This window comes from Hibiscus syriacus, unplaced genomic scaffold, assembly GCF_006381635.1.
Source record: "Hibiscus syriacus cultivar Baekdansim isolate YM2019G1 unplaced genomic scaffold, ASM638163v2 tig00110718_pilon, whole genome shotgun sequence".
In the NCBI taxonomy this organism is placed as follows: domain Eukaryota; kingdom Viridiplantae; phylum Streptophyta; class Magnoliopsida; order Malvales; family Malvaceae; genus Hibiscus; species Hibiscus syriacus.
The window spans coordinates 462917-484662 of record NW_024062837.1 but is presented as its reverse complement, the minus strand read 5'-3'; the positions used below and the strand labels follow the sequence as shown (position 1 = coordinate 484662).

Here is a 21746-nt window from a genome sequence, read left to right as displayed (position 1 = left end):
CTGAAGATTTGTACTCACCAAACTCATTTAACGTCCCGAACTTATTCAAAGAAATAGAAAAAATTCTCGGAAAAGCAGTCTTCAAAGGATGATATAGAGCCCAAATATCGAACCAAAAACTGATGCTCTTCCCATCACCCACTTTAACTTGAAACATACTTCAAACCTTCTCACCAAACTGATCATCTTTATAGTGATTATTAACCACCAATTTCCACATCCAAGATGCATTATTTAGTAATTTGCTATTGAAAAAAATCAGATTGGTGTTCAGATTGTATCTGGAGCAAATCATCTTCTTCCAAATTGATCCCCCACCATTAGCAGACTTCCAAAACCATTTCTCTAATAATGCCCTATTCATAAAATTAATATTCAGCACACCCAGACCACCACAGCTTCTTGGTTTACACACTGTGGACCAGTTTACCCAGTATATTTTGTTATACTCTGCAGCTTCTCCCCGTAAAAAATTAGCCATGATGGAATTCAACTTCGAATTCACTGCTACTGGAATTTTAAACATAGACAGAAAGTAAGTAGGAAGAGAGCTCAATACCGATTTCAACAATACCAATCTCCCTGCCAAAGAAAGTGTTCTTGCCTTCCAACCCGATAACTTCTTAAAAAATTTCTGAACAACCGAATCCCACAAAGTAGAAGAATTTATGTTTGCTCCAAGCGGCAGCCCTAAATAATCAGACGGGAGAGTACCCACTGCACACCCAAGATCACCAGCCCACTCCTTGATCTCTTCCTCAGTAATGTTGATTCCAAATAATTTGCTTTTGCTAAGATTAAGCTGGAGACCGGACATACCTTCAAAAACTCTTAGAACTCTCTTAATATTTAAAATTTCCGTCTTGGATGCATTACAGAAAATTATTAAGTCGTCCGCAAATTGAAGATGAGATAACATATAAAAATCGTCGTCTTTACCTACAACCAAACCACTGAACAGCCTCATAGAGACCGCCTTATGAAGCATTAGATTGAGAAGCTCTGCTATTAAATTAAACAATAATGGGGAAAGGGCGGTCGATTGCTTTTTGGAATGATGTTTGGATTTCTAATCTGCCTTTGAAAAGACAATTCCCAAGAATTTATGCTTTGTCGACAAACAAATGGGGGATGGTCTCTGAGTTTGGTGAGTATGAAGATGATGTTTGGGTTTGGAATATACAACTTAGAAGAATTTTGTGTGATTGGGAATTGGACCAGTGGATTGCTTTTATGTCTTTGATTGACAAGTCGTCGTTGTCACGATGTGTGGATGATTTTTTGGGTTGGTCAGGAAAGGGGGATGGCATTTTTTCGGTCAAATCTTGTCGATTATCGTTACAAGATAGTTCGGAAGGGAGTTTTGTATGGAAGAAGTGGGTTTGGGATGGATTGGCGCCTCCAAGAGTACAAACTTTTTTATGGCAGATTTGTCATCAGAAAGTGGCAGTGAGAGTGGAATTGAAGAGAAGAGGACTTCAGATTTCGGATGTTCTTTGTCCTCTGTGTTATGCTCAGGATGAATCTATTGCACACCTGTTCCTATCGTGCCCTATTGCCTCGGATTTGTGGAGTAAATTTCTAAGGTTATGGAATATCTCTACGGTGATGCCTCAAGACCCTTCTTCAATTTTGTGCTCGTGGTCGAACCTAAGGAATAATTCCCTTATTTGGAGGTTTATTCCGGCTGTCATATTTTGGTCTATTTGGAAGGCCAGAAATCAGGTTGTATTTGAAAACGGCATATGTGACTCTACTGTTCTGTTCTTCATTACTAGATTTAGATTGGCTAAATGGTTCTTGGCTAAATACCCTGGGGTTCGGATTCTGACAGACCTTCTAGTAGGGGATCCTACGCGGGCGGATTTATTACCCTCTAATTCGAGTTCTAAGAAGGTTATTTGCTGGACTCCTCCGCCATCTGATATGTTCAAACTCAATGTTGACGGAGCAGTGACTGGAGATGGGATGCAGGGTGGTATTGGTGGTGTTTTGAGAGACTCCTACAGCTGCACTTTAGCTAATTTTTCTTCCGCAGTGGGCCCTGGTCCCCCTATACTATCTGAACTGAAAGCGATTAAGAAAGGATTGCTCTTCTTCTTTTCATCCGATTGGGCCAACAAGGAAAGACTTATTTTGGAAAGTGATAACAAATATGCAGTAGATTGGATTTTAAAACGACAACCTTCCCCTACTATTTTCAGTGAGTTGGTGGAGGAAATAGGAGTTCTTGTTTCTACAAAGGGTGTTGTTCTGAGATGGGTTTCTAGGAGTTGCAATATGGAGGCAGATAGGTTAGCTAAACAGGGAATCGGATGACTGTTGAAGGCTTAGTGTTGTACTTTACGATAGTGTTGGTGTGGGGTTAGGCTGATGGGTGATTTTCTCCCATCGCTATTTGTATTATGGTCATGGTGTATTTTCGAGGGTTAGAGTGTTATGTTTATCCTGTGTTTCTCAGGATCAGGATGTTTTGTGTATCTTATGTAATTCTGGTTTTTCAATAAAATGAGGTGCTCTTTTCCTCCCTCAATTAGTTTACATCAAATGTAAACTATGAGGGAGGTTCCTAATGAGTCCTCCTATTCCTATCAAAAAAAATAATGGGGAAAGGGAGCAGCCCTGTCTAAATCCTCGTCATAGGAAATTCCTCTGTAGGCACACCATTAACCAAAACTGACACCGAGGCTGTAGTCACACATCTTATCCAACTGCATCATTTTTCTCCAAAACCCATTTTATCCATTACTTTAAACAAAATATCCCAATCCACCGTATCATACGCCTTCCTAAAATCAACCTTAAAGACGCAACGCTTCAAACCTTTCTTTATCCAAAAATCTATTCCTTCATTGGCTATGAAAGAACAGTCCAAAATTTGTCGACCAGGAACGAAGGCAAATTGCGAAGCACTAATAACATCATCCATGCAATTCCTCAACCTTCTCGAAAGACATTTCGAAAGGATCTTGTACATTCCACCTACTAAACTAATAGGTCTGAAATCATCTAAACCACCAATATTAGAACCCTTTGGGATGAGGGTTATGAAAGTGTGATAAATATGTTTAATTCATTTAAAGCTACAACCAAATTGATGACACAACCCCAAATGCAAGTGCAAGAAAAAAGAACATCTATTCTTTAACAACTTTTACACACACATTACCAACTCCAGCAGAAGCATACTCCCCCATCAAATCCAAAGCCTATAACACACATTGTAAGAGCATAACCAAGGATAATAATACAAAAGATGAGGATGTGCAATACACCAAGCAAAAGAAATTGAAGGATTGTAAAAAAGTAAATTTAAGCTGCAGTGTTAGCAACAACATACCAACATTTAACGACATCAATGCTTTTCTAGCTCCTCCAGACAAATTTATAGCATCAAATGAAGCCAGGGAATCATCAAATGTATCACCCGCCTTCAAGGACACAGATGCAAACTCATCGTCCATTGGTTCAGGTCGTCTAATTCGTAGCTCAATAGACAATTTAGTTTCATTATGTATTCTGATTAATGGAGAAACTGCTATTGACAAACCATCCTACAATGTATCATCAATATCAAGAAAGAACAAGCTAAGAACGTTAGAATGCAAGTGTGTGTGTGTGTAAATTGTGCATATGTAAGAAGGTCAACACAAATCTAGGCAATACCTCTGCTTTCCTTGAAATGTCAACCACAACAAAAGGCCCAGGGTAAGATTTTGAATCTGTTCAAAGATGGGAGCAGGGAAGAAAAAAAGAAAAAGTCCAGATAAGACCTATATAGGATCATATATATAAGGTAACTGAATTTAATTCTTGAAATTATCCTTTAGCAAGCAGAATATTGTCAAACAACCAGCCAAAATTTAGAAATGAAAGAACAAGAATTCAACCTCAAAATAAACACTTCAAGAGGATTTTTCCGGTAAAGATAAAATTCTATCCAGAGATAGAGATTACAAAGACTCCTAAGACTAATAATTTTTTATCATAAAAGACTCATAAATACATAATAATTCAACATGGCTGATTTTGACAAATAAAACAGAGAATCAGAGATCATGAATTCCTTTATTATACTTTACTTTCTTCACTAGATAAACTTTGAGATTTTACTGATCCCTAAAACAATTTTACAATTGGGTCCGTATTTAGATGGTTCCATGCCCCGAGTGAATTTAGGTTAACGAGAGCATGTTCCATTCTATTCTAGTTGAAGTTATAAACCAACGCTACATTTTAACTCCTCACCACATAGTGGTACTATTTTGCTACTTCAAGTCTCTTTTAACCCTCCACAAAAAGGGACAAATCACCTCAGTGAAACTCTTTTAAAGAAGTGCATGGTGAAGGTAGCAGATTCACATACCTTGGAGTGACAATATACGTGTTCTCCAAGCAAGTGCTTGAGCTCCTAGAAGAGAAAGATGAATTGGTGAAGTTGAAAATGAACCAGGAAGAGAAAGCTGGACTGAAACAAGTGGCTCTGGATCTGGTGGCTGATGTACAAAAGCCGAAAGCCTTACAAACATGCATAGAACAAGATCAACTAATGAATAAAGAAAATCGACCTCAAACACCCAATAAAAATGGATATGCATAAATTAACAGCAAAAGCACACATGCACTGTAAATAAAAATATGTAGGATTTATATAGGAAAACTTATAACAAGGTTAATAGAACCAACAAAAAATTAAGTCATGCAAGAAAACAACTAACAATTTAAAACAAATCAATAATATAAGTTTAGGCAAAAGACCAGTGAGAAGTGATTTATGCATTACAAGGATACCTTAGAAAAAGGGACACGGATTGTTTCCTGCCCACTGTCACACCTTGCTTACCATAGAAGCGACAAAGAAGATTCAAACCTGTCTGGTTTTCCACCTGCCATAATAGAAATGATAATAATTAAGAAAAGAATTCAGAGGTATAACAATCTCTGATGGATGACAGTAAGCAGCAGGAGGGAGAATAAGCTGGTGGGTTAGTCACAATTTACCCCAACCATTCTTTGTTAGAATTTAACCCATGAAAAATATTCAAAATTATGAGTCCAGTAATGCAAGGAATGGTGATCACAGAAATTCTAGCCAGTACGACTTTTTGATACAGCCTGAAATATATTTTCATCAGATACAAGAACAGATATTGACATCAGGTCAATCATGATTTGTTCTTTCAGTTGAGTTGGTTAAATAAGGGAGAGAACTACACAGGAAATGCAACCTAACCTTGCAGCAGTTTCCCAGAATCATAGAGTTTCTCAGGGAAAATGGACCAGCCAAATTTAATTTCCCAATCATAAAAAGAAGAATGTCCAATGAAAGCTCATTTAGAGATATCTCCAACTGCCGATAAGCCAGAGCATTGTAGGTCAGCATTTCATACATACTATACAGGAATCATAAAAGAAACATGATACAACATATAAAACTCTGAACCTCTTTGGTTCTACAATAGACATGAACAGGCACACCATGTGGATTTTGGAAACTAGAACGATAGAAAATACATATTTCAACAGGGTGAAGAAAATCTCTCCTGCAATGAACAGGTGGGAAAATAATTAAACATGCATTTAAATGGAAAATTAATTCCAGGGGAATGTATCCGCTAATAAAATTATTTCCTTTATGTTATGAGGAGAACACTCACCAGAAGTTTGCCTGAGCATCAAAATATTGAAGCAAAGCCTTTGAAGTGCTTATAACTCTGGATTTAGTGGAGAGCATTTGTAAATTAAGTTGAGTATCAAAAATGCAAGCATGAAGGAGAGGAAACCTGTCATTTGCATCTGAAAATTCATGGAAGATGGTTAAAGAAACTTTGTCAATACCAATACCAATGCAAGGCAGTTTTCCACTTTGCCAGTAACTTCTCTTTCCATCTTCATGTGCTCCAAGATCTATCTTGGTTCCAAAAGAGTTCATAAAGTACATATCATGTGTCGCAACTTCTTGAGCAACAGAAACATCACTTAACACTTTGAACTTGAATGGATTTCCAGGCTTTTTGACAAACACTGGAACCCTATCATTGAAAGCAACAGCACAGTCATTCTTCTTGTTCACCAGGTAAAATGTGTTTCTAAGCACATGATTGTAAGGCTCCCAGTCAATGTCACCCTCATAAGTTGATTCATAGAAAATAACTCTCCAAAGTGACCAAGCATTATCAGAGGTGCTGGAGAGCTCAACAAAACCTGATCCTGGATTAGAATTTAATCGCAATGGCTCTCCTGAGTTGTCCTTAGCATGCAATGATATCAAGGAGAACCAAAACACTGATGAGCTCCATTTCCTTTGTGTGTGGTACTTGACCTGTACATATTACGACATCAGAAATGAATTTGAAAGAATAAATATTTACAATTAATAAATCTGTTCGAAGGGGGAATGGTGAATGAATTGTTTACTGTTTCCATAGGCCATAATTAATCATAATACGGCTCCCTCCTCAACATGTGCTAATAGCAGTAACCTAATAAGAAGTATCTGATAATAACTATTTACATATTTCAACAAAATAGCTAATAATGACAGGGATAACAGACAAGGAAAAAATGGTAATTAAAAATTTGAAGTAACAACACATCTTTTGGCATTAACAGCATTATACTCTAAGAGAATTAGAAAAATTGAGATCTTAATTTTCTAAAACAAAACATTTAAGAAAATGGAAAATGTAGTAATATACCCTGAAAAGTGCCCTTTCTCCGACAAAAGAATAGTGAACTGCACCACCTATAGCATACTTATTTTCTCCACCTTCAACTGTGAAGTAGAGATGCTGATGTACATCTTGAATAGCAACAATTGCCCCTGGGCATATCATGAGTAATAATAATTGGTATAAAATCATTAAAACTTGCAAGCAACAGACATAAAACAATTAGAAAATAATTTACCATTAGGAATCCTAGCCTCAAAGTTATTTTCATCTTGAGGGTTATAAGACCAGTTCCTTTGCACAGATTCACCAGTTGAGCCATTGACAGATAACCCAGAGAAGGATGAGACCATGGACAGAATCACCTGATGTTGCAAAGAAGGTTAGATCCAGCAACATGAATAACAGTCGGTCAGAAACAGGATAAGAGTAGGCTATAATGAAGGCATCTGAAAAATTCAACAAAAGCATAAAAGTTTTATGTAGAACCAGGAAAAGCTAAAGAATTTCTTACCTCTAGTTCAGACAACGTAATTTTCATATCAAAACCTGAAATAGAACCACTGCCAACCCAAACCTGTTCTGAATCTAATGGAATAACTTCGGCTTTCTCAACTGATAAACAAGCAGTTAAATGTTTCAAGATATAGTCTTGATGACGAAAGCAAATAAACCCCTCAGAAGCAGAAGCTCTAGAATAACTGTCACCATCCGGAAAATGACCATTTTCATGCTTAAAGGCTACAGAAGATTCCCCAGATAAAGGCTGAGAAGATAACTTTGACTGGGTAGAAGAATGAAGAATTTGGATTTCTTCTTCTCCACTTTGTTGAAAGACTTGAGAAAAAATTGATAGTCGAGAAAGCTTAAACATAAACTTCCTTTGCATATTATCCAAATCAAGGTTCAGAACAAGATCAAGCTCCAACACAAATTCCTGAATATGACCTGTGCAAGCAGATTAACTATTGAAAGAAATGTTAATTAAAAATCCAACTAAGAAGGGATTTACTTACTTGATTCACTTTCAACGATAAGAGCAAGAGAAAATTGAGAGACATCAAAACTAAAAGCTTTGGGATGTTCCTGTCTGACTTGCTGAGATGTAAGTAGCATCTCTTGGGAATGTCCACCAAAAGAATGATCATTATGTGCAGGTTTTTGCATGCTCCTTGCAGTTGATTGCACAATAGATAATGCATTTTTAATGTGATGTACGTAGGAAGCAGTGCACTGGATAAACATTGCCAAAGCTTTTGCTTCAAGGCAAAGAAAACCTCCCTGCCCAATCATTTGTCATTTGTCACAACGTGATTGAACCCAATAAAATTTCCGAAGGCATAAATTATGTAAAATGTAGGGTGGCTAAGTCATGCATTATCCACAATATTTAACTATTCCAAGAGAACAGAGCAAAAGCTGGTCCCAAATTATAATGTGTGAGCATTGAACATAAAAGATGACATCAGCAAAAGCTGGTCCCAAATTATCTACAAAACTCGCACCTGGATTTCCCAAGTAATCGTCTGGGATTTTGCCCCGACATAAAGAGATGACAGCAGCTTATTTATTTTTTGTGCATCAATCAGAATATTTTTCACTGAACACCTTGTCACAAACACCTCATCGACTACAATATTTATGAATATCCAATGGCTTGAAGCTGGCACTGGGATATTTGAAGTAAAGGTCAACTTTTGAAGAAAATCAGAAGATTCTACAATTGGGGACTGTTCTGTGCTAGACACTGCGCTTGATGTATTTACCTCAGAAGTAGAAACATCTCGCATCTCATTCACACTAGTTGATGATGACAAATTCTCAGGCAGACTCAACAATAAAGTAAATATGCAATGAGATGAAAATACCTCATATAAGCAATTGTGTGAACAAAGAAGAAACTCTTTAACTGCAGAGCGAGTAAACCTTTTTCTCATGTTCTCCTGGTATCTGATGATCACAGATTGAATTCCTGATAAATCAATGACTAACTCCAGTTTCATTTCCTCGTATAATATGTCAAAACACATTCGAGGGAGTGAAATCCAAATACCATAATCAGATAAGTTATTTGCAGCTGAATTTGTGCTACTAACAGCACCAATAGCCATCTTAGAACTCCTTGCTTCATTGCTTATCCTAGAACTACAGAGAAAGATATCCATTGACTTGAGTTTAAAGATGCCATTAATTAAAAACAGCGTATTATTACATATCAAGGGTGTCGCATTTGGAAGCTCTTCATCCTCGTAAACCCCAGAAACCATACCATGTCTCAATATTTGGAAGGATTCATTACCAGGTGAACCAAAGTTGTTACAAAGATGTGATAGATCAGAATACAAATCAGTGAGAGCCTGGAACAAGTAACATTTAATTTTCATTCATTTGTATAAGGTTAAGTAAGCATGTAAATGAAACAAAACGAATAACAAGGTTTTTGACTTGAATATTAGGGAAAAGAGACAATGAGAACAGACAGATGGATGCTAAAAAACTATTTCAAGTGCATTTAATGAGTTGTTAAGAGTTAAGATAAATAATGCTGCAATAACTCATCCATAATTATATTGTGCTTTATATGAAAAACGCCAAAAGTATCACAATCACATGTTTAAAAATAATAGGAAGGTCAAAGCCAATCAGACAACAAGAGTTGAAAAATAATCACCTGAATGCAAGCAGACAAATCATCCATAAATAATAACAGCGTAAATCCCATGGCCAGCCCATAAAACACAGTCGAAAAAGCAATAGAGGTTGTGCTAAACGAATGAGCACACTGCCTGAGACAGATAAATAATTACTGGTCATCAAAAGTATACAAAGGACCATGATTGAAAATTGCACAGCATAAAAATAATTGAATTGTTGAAGTAAAACAGGGATAACAGAAGGGAATCAAGATACATGATTCACAAATATTATAGGCAGGAACAAATTATTGGCCAAGTACATGCCATGTTGGTTAAGAATCATATAGCTTTCAAGAAATCATGTGTTTGGGAGTTAAGCTTTTTTATGCAAAATTTAAGTATTCTTTCGTGTAATATTAGAGGTTTAGGGAGAAGAGAAAAACGTGTTGCTGTCGCAAGGCAGGTTAAGAAGATTAAACCTGTCTTGATTTTTATTCAAGAATCTAAGTTGGAACATTGTCATGTGTCGATAACTAGGAGGATAGGAGGAAGTCTTTTAAAGGGAGCGTTGGTGTCTCCTGCCCAGGGGTCAAAGGGTGGGTTGATTAGCATGTGGAATGATAGTGTGATCAAAGTCACAAATCAGCTAGTTCACAGTAGGTTCTTGGTTCTGGTGGGGAATTTTTTGAATGTTCAAAAGGAGTTCGTTTTTATTAATGTCTATGGCCCTGCTATTGAATCGGAGGAGGAGGATTTTTTTGAGGAATTGTTGAATTTCGTTTTATCAGTGAACAGACCGGTCTGTATTGGGGGTGATTTTAATGCGTATCTTGATCCTGAAGAAAAGAAAGGGAAATCTCAAAATTGGCACACAATTGATATTCTCAGATCTTTTGCCCAACGTGCTAATCTTATCGATTTTCCCATGTCGGGAGGTGCTTTCACATGGTGTAGCAAGAGGGAAGAGTCAACGTGGGTTCGTCTTGATCGTTTCCTTATTTGCGGCAGTTTCCTTAACAATTTTCCAAAGCTTTCTCAAAGCCTATTACCTAATTCGATTTCAGACCACAATTCTGTGTTGTTGGAAGTTAGTAGTCTCAATTGGGGCCCTAAACCTTTTAGATTTTTTAATTTTCTGTTAGAGGAAAAAGGTTTTGATGTGTTGGTTGAAGACCTGCTGGCAGAGGAGAAGAATAAGAAGAAGGGAGGGGGTATCTTCAGGACGTTACAATCTGCAAAAAAACATATCAGAAAATGGCCTGGTAGTAGCCACTTAGGGCTGTCAGACTCCATTTCATTGCTTGAAGTGAAGATTTGTGATCTGGAAAGAAAGTCTCAAGTTGGATTTCTATCCAAGGGGGAGTGGGATCAGTTGGTAGATTTCAAGTGTGAGCTATGGAGGCTGCTTCGGATTGAGGAGAGCATTTGGTGTCAAAATTCAAGAAGTAGATGGATAAAAGATGGAGACAAAAATACGAGGTTTTTCCACCTTTCTGCTATGAAAAGGAATAGGGTCAATTCAATCCATTCTTTAAAAGTGGATGGGGACTTTATGACGGATCCAGTATCTATAAGAGCCAGTGTGCTAAATTTTTTTTTTTTTGATAGAAGTTGGAGGTCTCATTAAAAACCTCCTTCATAGTTGACCCTTTGGAAAAAGGTCATCCAGCGGAAGGAGGAAAAGAGTACCTCATTTTATTAATAACAGAAGCATACATTAGAAACCTTTACAAAATATCAAATACTTAGCCAATCCCTGCCTTAGCCAACTTATCTGCTTCCCAATTACTACACCTAGGAATAAACTGCACTACCAAACCCCTGGACAGTACATAAGACTTAATTTCCTTGATTAAATTACTAAAAAACACCGGAGAGAGACTTGGAAAGTTGACCCACTCCACTGCATTCTTGCATTCAGTTTCCAGAATTAATATGCCCTTAGAAGCCCAAACAGAGGAGTAGAAAATGTCAACAGCCTTTCTAATAGCTTTCAACTCTGCTAAAGGGGGTGGCCCTGGCCATCTGCTTTCTGAAAATGTTGCTAAAACGAAACCGTTATGATTTTTGAGGATACCCCCAATGCCACCCGCCATCCCATCCTTTTTCACTGCACCATCGACATTAAATTTAAAGAAATCAGCTGGTGGAGGGAGCCAATTCTGGACAGACCTATTAGTAGCGTGAAGACCCTTGAAACCATCTGCTAAAGTAGGGTCAGATATTAACAAGTCCACCGTAATCTGCACTTGATGGAACTTTGCTATAAACCATTTAACTAGCCTGAGCTTTACGATGAAGAAAAGTGAAAGTCTGTCCATAACCTTGTTATCGAAAACAATAGAATTTCGGTAATTCCATATCGACCAAAGAACCACTGCTGGAACTAATTTCCAGATAAGTGAATTAGCCACCAAATCAGGCCAAGAACTGAGAAGAGTAGAAATATCCCCAGGCAAAACTGTGCTAACGTGCCACAGACTGAGAAACTTATACCAAACCTCATGAGCCACAGGGCAGACAATAAACAAATGTTGAACCGTTTCTCCACTTAATAAACACATCGGACAAATTTCTTCAAAACTGCATACAATACTATTTCAGCTTTGGAGGTAGAGGGCTTTAATTTTGATTTTGCGCAGTTAACTGCTTCTCAAAGTGCATTTTTTGGAGGTGGAATTTTCTGAACAAGAAGTGTGGCAAGCAATCTCTTCCTCTGATAGTGCAAAAGCTCCGGGCCCGGATGGTTTTACAATGGGTTTTTATAAAAAATATTGGATTTATCTTAAGGAGCAGATTATGGAGTTTTTCACAGATTTTTATAAAGGAAAGGTGTGGGATCATGGGGTCAATCATGCATTTTTAACCTTGATTCCTAAGAACAGTAATCCTCAAAGTATTGAAGACTATAGGCCTATTAGTCTTGTCGGCAGCCTCTACAAAATACTTTCTAAAGTTCTTTCTAAAAGAATCCTATCTTGCAGCATGGATATTATTAGCCCTACACAGTTTGCTTTTATACCGGGAAGGCAATTGTTGGACTGCTCCTACTTAGCTAATGAAGGAATTGATTTTTGGAGGAAGCAAGGGCTTAAAGGGGTGGCTTTTAAGGTGGATTTCAGTAGAGCTTATGACACAGTGGAATGGCATATTCTTTTAAGGATTCTGAAAGAGATGAATTTTGGCGAGAAGTGGTGTTCTTGGATCGAACAATGTATTTCCACACCTTTTATTTCGGTGCTAGTGAATGGCTCTCCAACGGAAGAGTTTGCTATTGCTAAAGGCCTGAGGCAAGGTTGCAGCCTTTCTCCTTTTCTGTTTAATGTGGTAGGGGAATTACTTCATAAGATGCTGACTAAAGCAGTGGATTTGGATTTGTTTCAAGGTTTCTCTTTTGGCAAGTATCAAAACTCCTTTACCTTGTCTCACCTTCAGTTTGCAGATGATTTAATTATCTTTTTTCGAGCATCAATTACTCAAATTAAGAATGTTAGAAGAGTTCTGAGAATTTTCAGCCTAATGACGGGACTTCAAATCAATTTAGCCAAAAGCAAACTATTTGGTATTAATGTAGAGAATGACATCCTTGATGAGTGGGCGTCGGATATAGGTTGTTCTACTTGTTCATTTCCCACGATATACTTAGGCCTTCCATTAGGGGCATCAAAGAATTCAGAGAAGCTGTGGGAGCTGGTGATTGATAATTTCGACAAGAAATTGGCAGGGTGGAAAGCTACTTCTTTATCTATGGCTGGTAGATTGGTGCTTATTAAGTCGGTGTTGTCATCCTTACCTATCTTCTATTTATCGATTTTTAAGATACCTTCTACTATTTCTCAACGGTTAAATTCTTTAATGTCGAATTTTTTATGGGGTGGAGGGGTTGGGAAGAAGAAAATGCATTGGGTGAGGTGGGATAAGGTATGCAAACCGATGAGTGGTGGTGGTATGGGAGTTATCGACTTGAATATTACAATCCGAGCTTTGTTGGGAAAGTGGGTTTGGAAATTTGCTAATGAAAAAAATTCCATTTGGAAGAAATTTTTGTGTAGCAAACATAATGTGAGTTGTCATTCCATGGATATAAGCAAGGTCCTAGCCCAAAAAGATTCTTGGATTTAGAGGGGAATTGTTAATGACTTTATCAAGGATGATACTATTGGAGCTTGTCTTAGATCATATGCAAAGTTACAATTAGGGAATGGTAATTCTATTTCCTTTTGGAGTGATACTTGGCTTGGAGATTTTCCTTTGAAACAAGTTTTTCCTAGGAACTTTGCTTTATCTTCAAACAAATGTGGTAAGGTGGCTGACTTCGGGAGTTTTGATTTGAATGGATGGGAGTGGAATATTAAGACTAGGAGGAATCTTTGTGATTGGGAAGTGGAGCAGTTGGTAGAGCTTCTGAATAGGCTAAAAGACATCAAACTTGTAGAGGCATTGGAAGACTGTTTGTTGTGGGATGGCCCGGGTGAGGGGTTGTTCTCTGTTAAAGCATGCAGGAATTAGCTTTCTCCTATTTATGACAATTCATTTCGGTGGAATGAATGTGTTTGGTTGGGTTTGGTTCCTCCTAGAGTAGAGACTTTCCTTTGTAAACTGTCCCACCAAAAAATACATGTGAGAGTGGAATTGGTGAAAAGAGGGGTTCAATTAGGGGAGAATATTCTCTGCCCTTTATGTAATCAAAGGGAAGAAACTATTCAGCATCTATTTATTACCTGTAATGTTTCATGGGAACTGTGGAATAAAATTATATCATATTGGGGTGTTCGGTTAGCCCTTCCGTCTGACCCTCCCTCCTTGCTTAGTTCTTGGTCTGTTTTACGGCCTACTTCTGCTATGTGGAAGTTTATTCCGAGAGTAATTTTCTGGTCAATCTGGAAGATAAGAAATGAAATCATTTTTGAAAAAGGAAAACTGGACAGACTTTCACTGTTCTTCTATGTTCGTTTTAAACTAGCTACTTGGTTTTTAGCAAAGTTTCCCCTTCTATCTATCCAGATGGATTCTTTAATTGGAGATCCTTCTTTGGCGGACAAACTTTCTTCTAGTAAGGAGCCGAAAAGGAAAGTGCATTGCTGGAGCCTTCCTCCAGTGGATTTTTTTAAGTTGAATGAGGATGGGGCTGTTAGTAGAGTTGGGATGAAGGCGGGAATTGGGGGCATTCTCAGAGATTGGAACCGGGTTACACTTATTTCTTTTTCAGAAAATATCGATTCTACTTCTCCGATTACTGCAGAACTGAAAGCTATCAGTAAAGGCATTGACATATTTGTTTCTTCAGAGTGGGCTTCGAAAGGTAGGCTAATCATTGAGAGTGATTCCAAGCAAGCAGTGGACTTGATTAATGAACAGGCTTTGCCTCCTGTTTTTCTCAATATTTTTTGTTAAGGAAATTGTGTATATTGTTTCTTTTAAACAGTTTATTGTGCGGTGGACTCCTAGGTGTTGTAATATTGAGGCGGATAAACTAGCAAAGGAGGGGATTGGGTGATGGTGTATCTTGTTCTAGTTTGTTGGTCTGCTTTCCTGTTTAAGTGATAGAGGAGTGCGTTATGGTTTTTGTATTTTCTAGGAGTTTATTTTGAAGTCTTATGTAATCGGTTTTTTATTAATGAATTGAGGTACTCTTTTCCTCCTACTGTTAGTACGTTCTTGCCTCACGGTAAAGGACTACTAAGTGGGAGGTTTTTAATGAGACCTCCCATTCCTATCAAAAAAAAAAAGAAATCATGTGTTTAAAGCAAGAGGTGTATTCCTCAATACAATCCATATATATTTTTAAAAGAAGCATGTTCTACTAAATTGTCACATATAAAAAAATAAAGCAAAATTCACAACTAAAAGAAACGAGCACAAAAAGAAATCAATAATCTGATGCATCTCAACATATACAATATTATTCCAGCAATTAATTTTTTATGGAAAATAAACAATGAACCATTCAATGAATCAACAGAATAAACTTCATTTAATCATTTACTTTAAAAGTTGAATAGGACAACAGTACCCTATGACATCATCAAAAAAGTTCATAAGAGACTTGGAAAATATGTATAATAATCAAGGCCAGGGGGTCAGCTGAATGCACACTCCAAACATAATACTTTAAGTGAAACTAACTTCAAAATGTACATGATAATTTATTAACATCAAACAATTAACAAATGTAACTGTATGCACAAGTAAAATCAAATTAAAATTACGACCAACAAATGAAATCAAATATTTTCCACCAAAATATTAATTTTACTCAGGCTGAGCAATCAGCAACTAGCAAATAGCCCTTCAAGTTGAATGCGCTAAGAAAAGATATGTATGAATTTAAGGAATCAACCATAAATTTTTCAATATTTGTGTAAGATAATGCAATGCTAAAATCCCTACCTGAAAGATGAAATTTGAAATGTTATGGGATCTAATACAAATATTTGGTTTTTATGTCTGTCTACTATGTCCTCCAAGTAAGCCTGCAAACCATTGAATTTCAGACAGAAATGAAGTGAATTTGCATCCTTAGATCTATACTTATTATTTTCCAATTTTGGAATATCAAGTATCTTAGGCTCCTGCAACCTGAGGCATTCAGGATATTCATCATCCTGTACTATAAAGTCATGTATTGGTGCCAAACCAGATTTCGAGCTTGGCCAAACAACAACTTCAATATCATGGATATCAAATCCTAGGTGAAAATCACCCCCGCTAACTATATGGTTGTTCACACCTTCATTTACATTCCTTGTTCCAATCTTCTTAGTTGAGAATTGAATGCGAGGACCAGCCATAAGCACTCCTATTTGAATGTCTTTCCCAGGAAGCATTTTCATAAAGGACATCTTTATTTTACTAGAATAGCCCTCATATTTTTTTTCCCAACTATCCTCTTGATGGTGAACAGTATTTCGAGGAGAATATGAGAAATCCCTGCCACACCCATTTCCTCGAGTCCAGTGTAGAGCATGTTGTATCTGCCTAACAAGCATGAGCACTGATATCATTGATAAATATCCTAACGCTATGTTGAGCTTTCCCACTGTCAGATTGCATTTCCAAAGCCCAGAGCCTAGCTTTTCCAAATCTGGATGTCTCAGAAAGCTTTTCATCTCAAAAAGAAGTCGTGGACTTTGAGGGCACCTGATTTCACTTTCTTCAAATTGCTTGCAAGCTTGTTTCCAATCCAAGCACATTTTTCCTATAAAATTTTCTAGACATGAGTCACAACCACCTTCAGCATGATTGATGGTACTAGTTTTATTGCTTTCTGAGAAGGGAAAGATTTTTGCAGGCTCACCCTGCAGAATAATTTTCAAATTCTTAATTCTCTCCTTTTCTTCTCCAACAGAACTGATGAAATACTTCACTTTCACTTTTCCACAGGAAAAAGACAATGACTGTTTAAAGATGTCTTCTATGTACATCAGTAAAAACACTTTAATAGAGAAACGGAATGAAAAAACATCTGAATATGAGATCCCAATATCTGACTTCACATCTTCATTAGCAATCTGGGCTGCACTCATTGAGGACAGGGTAATGTAAATTTTCCCAAGACTTAAAATGAAGCGGAAACGTGAATACGAACTTTCAGAAACATTTCCTGGGTTTCCAACAAACTTGTCATCTTGATTTGCAGATGTCCTCCAAAAGAGAAGGTGCCTCATTGGCAGGATAATTTGCATAACTTTCTGAACAAAGGTTTTGAAACGGGCATTAACAAAGAGTTCTGCATAATTATCTTCAGACTGTTGACCACTTGACAAAGCTTTATATCGAGCTATTCTCCGAGCCTGTGCAATAGCTTCTGCAGGCAGCTCCTTCTCAATTTTAAAAATCACCGCCCAATAGTGCTTAGCAGAAGTCAGAATTACCTTGTCTCTTGGTATCTTAATATCAGGTCTTTCCGATAAGTGATCAGGGGAATATCGAACTAGCGACAACAGATACTCGTAGTGATTCACATACCGTAGCCACAAAATAGTAAAATCCACTAGCTTGTACCATGATAATTTGGGAGCTGAAATAACATGACCTATTTTAATAGCCGCTAGTCTCCACAGATACCGACCATTCCTGACCCGCTTGAATTCTTTCGAGGGCACATTACTAAGTTCCATGAAAATGGGAAAATCAACCGGAGAAAATGAGAAACTTAATTCTGGAACACGAAGATTGAACTCTACAAGTTCAAGATCATTTAACTTGATGCATGTAACCAGTGCACTGGAGGAACAAACACGGCTAATTTGATTGCTTTTCTTATATATTATCTTAAAGGAATCACCACTAACAACAAAAGATCCCTCTTTCAGAGGTAGAAAGAGCACATTAACAAGCCCTCTGCAAAGACATCCATGAACAAAATGTAGAGATTCTGCATTAAGCTTCTCTAAATTCAACAGATATACAAAGGAATCATCTAAGGTGGGAAATTGTATTTGCAAATTAATGCCAAGTATCTGTAGACGGCAATGTTGGAGAATGAGATTCAAAAAGGAAGACTGAAACCGATTTCTCCCACAAGCAGTAGCCAAGGTTGCTGCCAAAATATCATGCAGAGCACTACCCTGGTATGGAAGAAAGCCTATGTTATTTTGACCCGGTTTAACACATCAAATACCAAGAAAAGACTCTTAATTGCAAATCAAACAACGATATGTTAAACTATTAGTTTAAATGTAATTATTCAATAAGCAAAAGATTTCACGAAACCATGTATTAAAAAAGGGTTTTGATAACAAGTTCCCTTGGGGCATTCGATAAGGTCAGTTAATATACTATTTATAGTAATTATATTCTATTAAAAGCAGTAGTTTATATCATTACTCATCATTTTCAATGCATTGGAAGAAAATATTACTAACCTTACAGAGCAACCAAAGGACAATAGTTAGCAAAATCTTATAAATAAAGGCATCTAATATTAAGAAGCTAAATTTTTACATAAACTCGATACTAACATGTGACTGAATAACGCTTACTACACGTTACTCTTGTTCCAAATAATTACCAATTTTCCATTGATTGGTTCAGTAATTCATAGCAAAAAAAGACAGAGCTTTACTTCTTATTGTTGTCAGTCAGGTGCAACTTATGAACATGAAATAGTTTTAGACAATTAAAATTTATAAAAAATAACAACAAAAATGGGGAAAGAAAAAACCTCGGGGTCTATCAGGGATAAATCATTCTTCAAACTCTCCAACACCGCAGTACTCGAATTCCGCACCTTTGCAGTACATTCCTCTCCCATTTCTCTTCTCAAGGGAAAATAATGACATTATTAAAAAAAATCATATCAATATAGAAAATATGAAAAGTTATGGCGTTACTTACTCAAGTGACAGAGTAACATTGACACCACGAGCTTCAACGGAAAAAGCAGAATCTGACCAAACAGAGAATCGAACAACCAACTCTCCGATAACGAACTCTTTGAAAAAGAAACACGGAGAAGATGAACCGTCGATAATCTGGCGGTTGAGAGCTGAGGTGTCAAGACGAATGTTTTTGGAGATGGCGATGGAATTTATGAACCCTAAATGGAGGTCTAGCTCGAGATCGTGCTCCAGCCATGGACGAAGCAGAGACGAGAGTATCCGTTTAAAGAAGTTATTGACGAACATTTCCTTGAGGATTTCGGTTACTTGAAGCGAATCAGTTCATAATGTTTCTTCCCCTGGAGAAATAACAGAATTTTCGCGAGAAACGAAGCGTACTCGCTTTTTTTTTTTTTTCCCTTCTTTTGCAAATTAAATATTGGGGTTTTTTGGGTTCAGATAATTATTGGTTTTAAATAATTAAGTGATTATTTTCTTCTTTTCTCCCAGAAGAAGAATAAAGTAAAATTTAAACAAACTCAATAATGGCCCGTTCAAAGCTGCCATGTCGGACCGGCAGAAAGCTAAGAAAAGCCCACATACATGACAACTTCCCAACCCGGCCCAAAAAGACACAACGGATCAGATTTCAGTTTCTTCGGGTTTTTTGGTTTTCTGGACCAATAGGGCTAGGGATGGGCATTTGACCCGTGTCCGACGGGTTTCGACCCGACCCAACCTAACCTTGTAGGATCGGGTTTTTTTAAAAAATCAGTTTGAATCGGATCGTGTTATAAATGAGGTAATGTCGGGTTAGGATTTAAAGTTAAAAATATTTAATCCGATTCGACCCGGTATAATTATAAAATAAAGTTTGAAATATTTACAAAAATGTTATATGATATATATATTATTTAGGGTTTTAGTTTCAACTCCCATTTCATTTTTTTCATTTTCCTTTCTGCCGCTCCTCTCTCTTTCTTTCTTTTTCTTTCATTCTCAACTTCCATTTCATTTTCTCCCTTTTCTTCTGTTTGTTTTTCAATCTATTTCATTGTTTTTTTATTTTCCCTTAATACTTTGAAGTTTGTTTCGTCGTCTATTCCATTCCATCTCATTTTTGTAACAATTTTTTGAAGATTTTATGAAGATCTCAAAATATGAACGAAGATTCAAGTGTTATGGAGTATTATTTATGGATTTCTTCTTCTGATTTCTTTGTTTTGTTTCGGGTTTTTTTTAAATCTCATATTCATTTTGTAGTTTAAATTAATTTTTAGTTTGCTTTATTTTTTAGGTTTATGTGAAATTATATTTTGATATAACAATTAAGGCAAAATGTTTTTGGACTTAAATTAAATTTATTCAAAGTTTTTCAAAAATAATTCAAAGTTCATTTTAACTTGGAATTAAACACAAAATGTTTTTCTGAACAAGAAGTATTGATAATGTTCTCACAGTATCGATACCTCATGAACAGTACCTGTATTGTTCATATGGTACTGATACCAAAGGTAAGAGAAGTATCGATACTCACTCGGTACTATCGATACTACCATCATTTCTCAAATTCCTGAATGCAAAAACAGTACCGATACCCAAAGGGGTACCGATACTACTTTACATAGTAGTATCGATACCATACGCATAGTATCGATGCTGTAACACCCCAACTCGTATCCGACCCGGATACGAATCCGAGGTGTCACATTAACCTTTTAAAACATGTACTTATATAAAATAGTGAGTAATTTAAAACTTTTATAACATATAAATGACTAATTTACATAAAAGACATTTTCATTTTTACAAAACCAATCAGAGCGTGTATATTTCACTTATTTATTTACATATAACTATTCGAAACATTTATAAAACGGTTCATAGCTTAAACAATATATTCTTTTGAAAACATGTCAACTGAAACTTTATATACTAAAATATATATTATTCACCTCTTTTCTGATCTGACCTTTAGTAAGGAGAACTGACCTGTCTTGCTCCACATTGCTCTTTACTCTTCTCGAAACCTACGTGTAAATCACTTACACGCTAAGTCAAAGACTTAGCGAGGCATATAAACATATAAGGTAAACGGTAACTAATAATCATACCTAAACAATTACTACTATCATTTCATACCACTCATACTTTTACATGTAACAAATATATGCATACATATATGTCATTATCATTCATATCTCTTATCTCATGTTCCTATGATCTCTTATGTCCATATCATATAACATATACCATAACCAATTGCACATATACATATCATGTCATGTAAACCAAATATATATACTATCATAAAACACGTACACCCAGGCAACTATATTATCATCTTCATTTCTTTCTTATTTTATCACTATCATTGATTCCTTTCATCATATGGTCTTATAAGTTACCATTTGTACAATCAATATCACACATGAAATTCCACAAGGAAACAAACATATTATCATATCACTTTATTAATATTATCTATTTAATAACCCATGATACACATGTGAGAACTAAATATATGTGAGTACATAGATGTTGTGCACTAATGATGTCACCACAGCTCATATAATTGCACCGAAGTGCCACGTAGAATTGCACCGGAGTGCCGCGTAGAATTGCACCGTAGTGCCATATAATAATGTCCATAAGGACCACATATCATTCCTTAAGAATCATATACATATACTAGGGATCAAGTACGTGTCTCACCAGACTTCACACATGTTCCAAAGAATACATATATGTCCCAAAGGACCACATATCATTCCTTAAGAATCATATACATATGCCAAGGATCAAGTATGTGTCTCACCAGACTTCACACATGTTCCAAAGAATACATATATGTCCCGAAGGACCACATAGACCCTCGACTCTTGGCATGCCAACTATACCCCTAGCTCTCATGACACATAACATGGGCATTATCTTTTTTATCCTTTTACATATTCATGTAACCATATCATATATTCATATAAGCTCATGGTTTCATTCACATATACATGTAATCACGTAGTTCATGTCAATTCTCATATGAGTTCATATTCATATAAACATAGGATTCACCCTTATGTATCACATATACTTTCTCTTTCATATGGCTCATAACA

At 36.5% G+C, this 21746-nt stretch overlaps 1 protein-coding gene across 1 annotated transcript in view; it reads right to left on the bottom strand.

Annotated features, from left to right (window-relative positions):
* Positions 1-19039, bottom strand: part of LOC120139014 — a 73637-nt gene extending 54598 nt beyond the window's left edge. The window contains exons 1-16 of the mRNA XM_039154368.1: positions 18647-19039; positions 18474-18567; positions 15698-17877; positions 9343-9457; positions 8177-9028; positions 7688-7952; positions 7186-7619; positions 6910-7036; positions 6699-6823; positions 5658-6322; positions 5444-5543; positions 5234-5350; positions 4792-4886; positions 4367-4518; positions 3667-3722; positions 3341-3554 (exon numbers count right to left, since the gene is read on the bottom strand). Of these exons, the coding sequence (XP_039010299.1) occupies positions 3341-3554; positions 3667-3722; positions 4367-4518; positions 4792-4886; positions 5234-5350; positions 5444-5543; positions 5658-6322; positions 6699-6823; positions 6910-7036; positions 7186-7619; positions 7688-7952; positions 8177-9028; positions 9343-9457; positions 15698-17877; positions 18474-18567; positions 18647-18936 (5881 nt within the window). The 5' untranslated portion in view covers positions 18937-19039. The remainder of the gene's footprint in view (positions 1-3340; positions 3555-3666; positions 3723-4366; positions 4519-4791; positions 4887-5233; positions 5351-5443; positions 5544-5657; positions 6323-6698; positions 6824-6909; positions 7037-7185; positions 7620-7687; positions 7953-8176; positions 9029-9342; positions 9458-15697; positions 17878-18473; positions 18568-18646) is intronic.
* Between the last annotated feature and the right edge of the window lie 2707 nt (positions 19040-21746).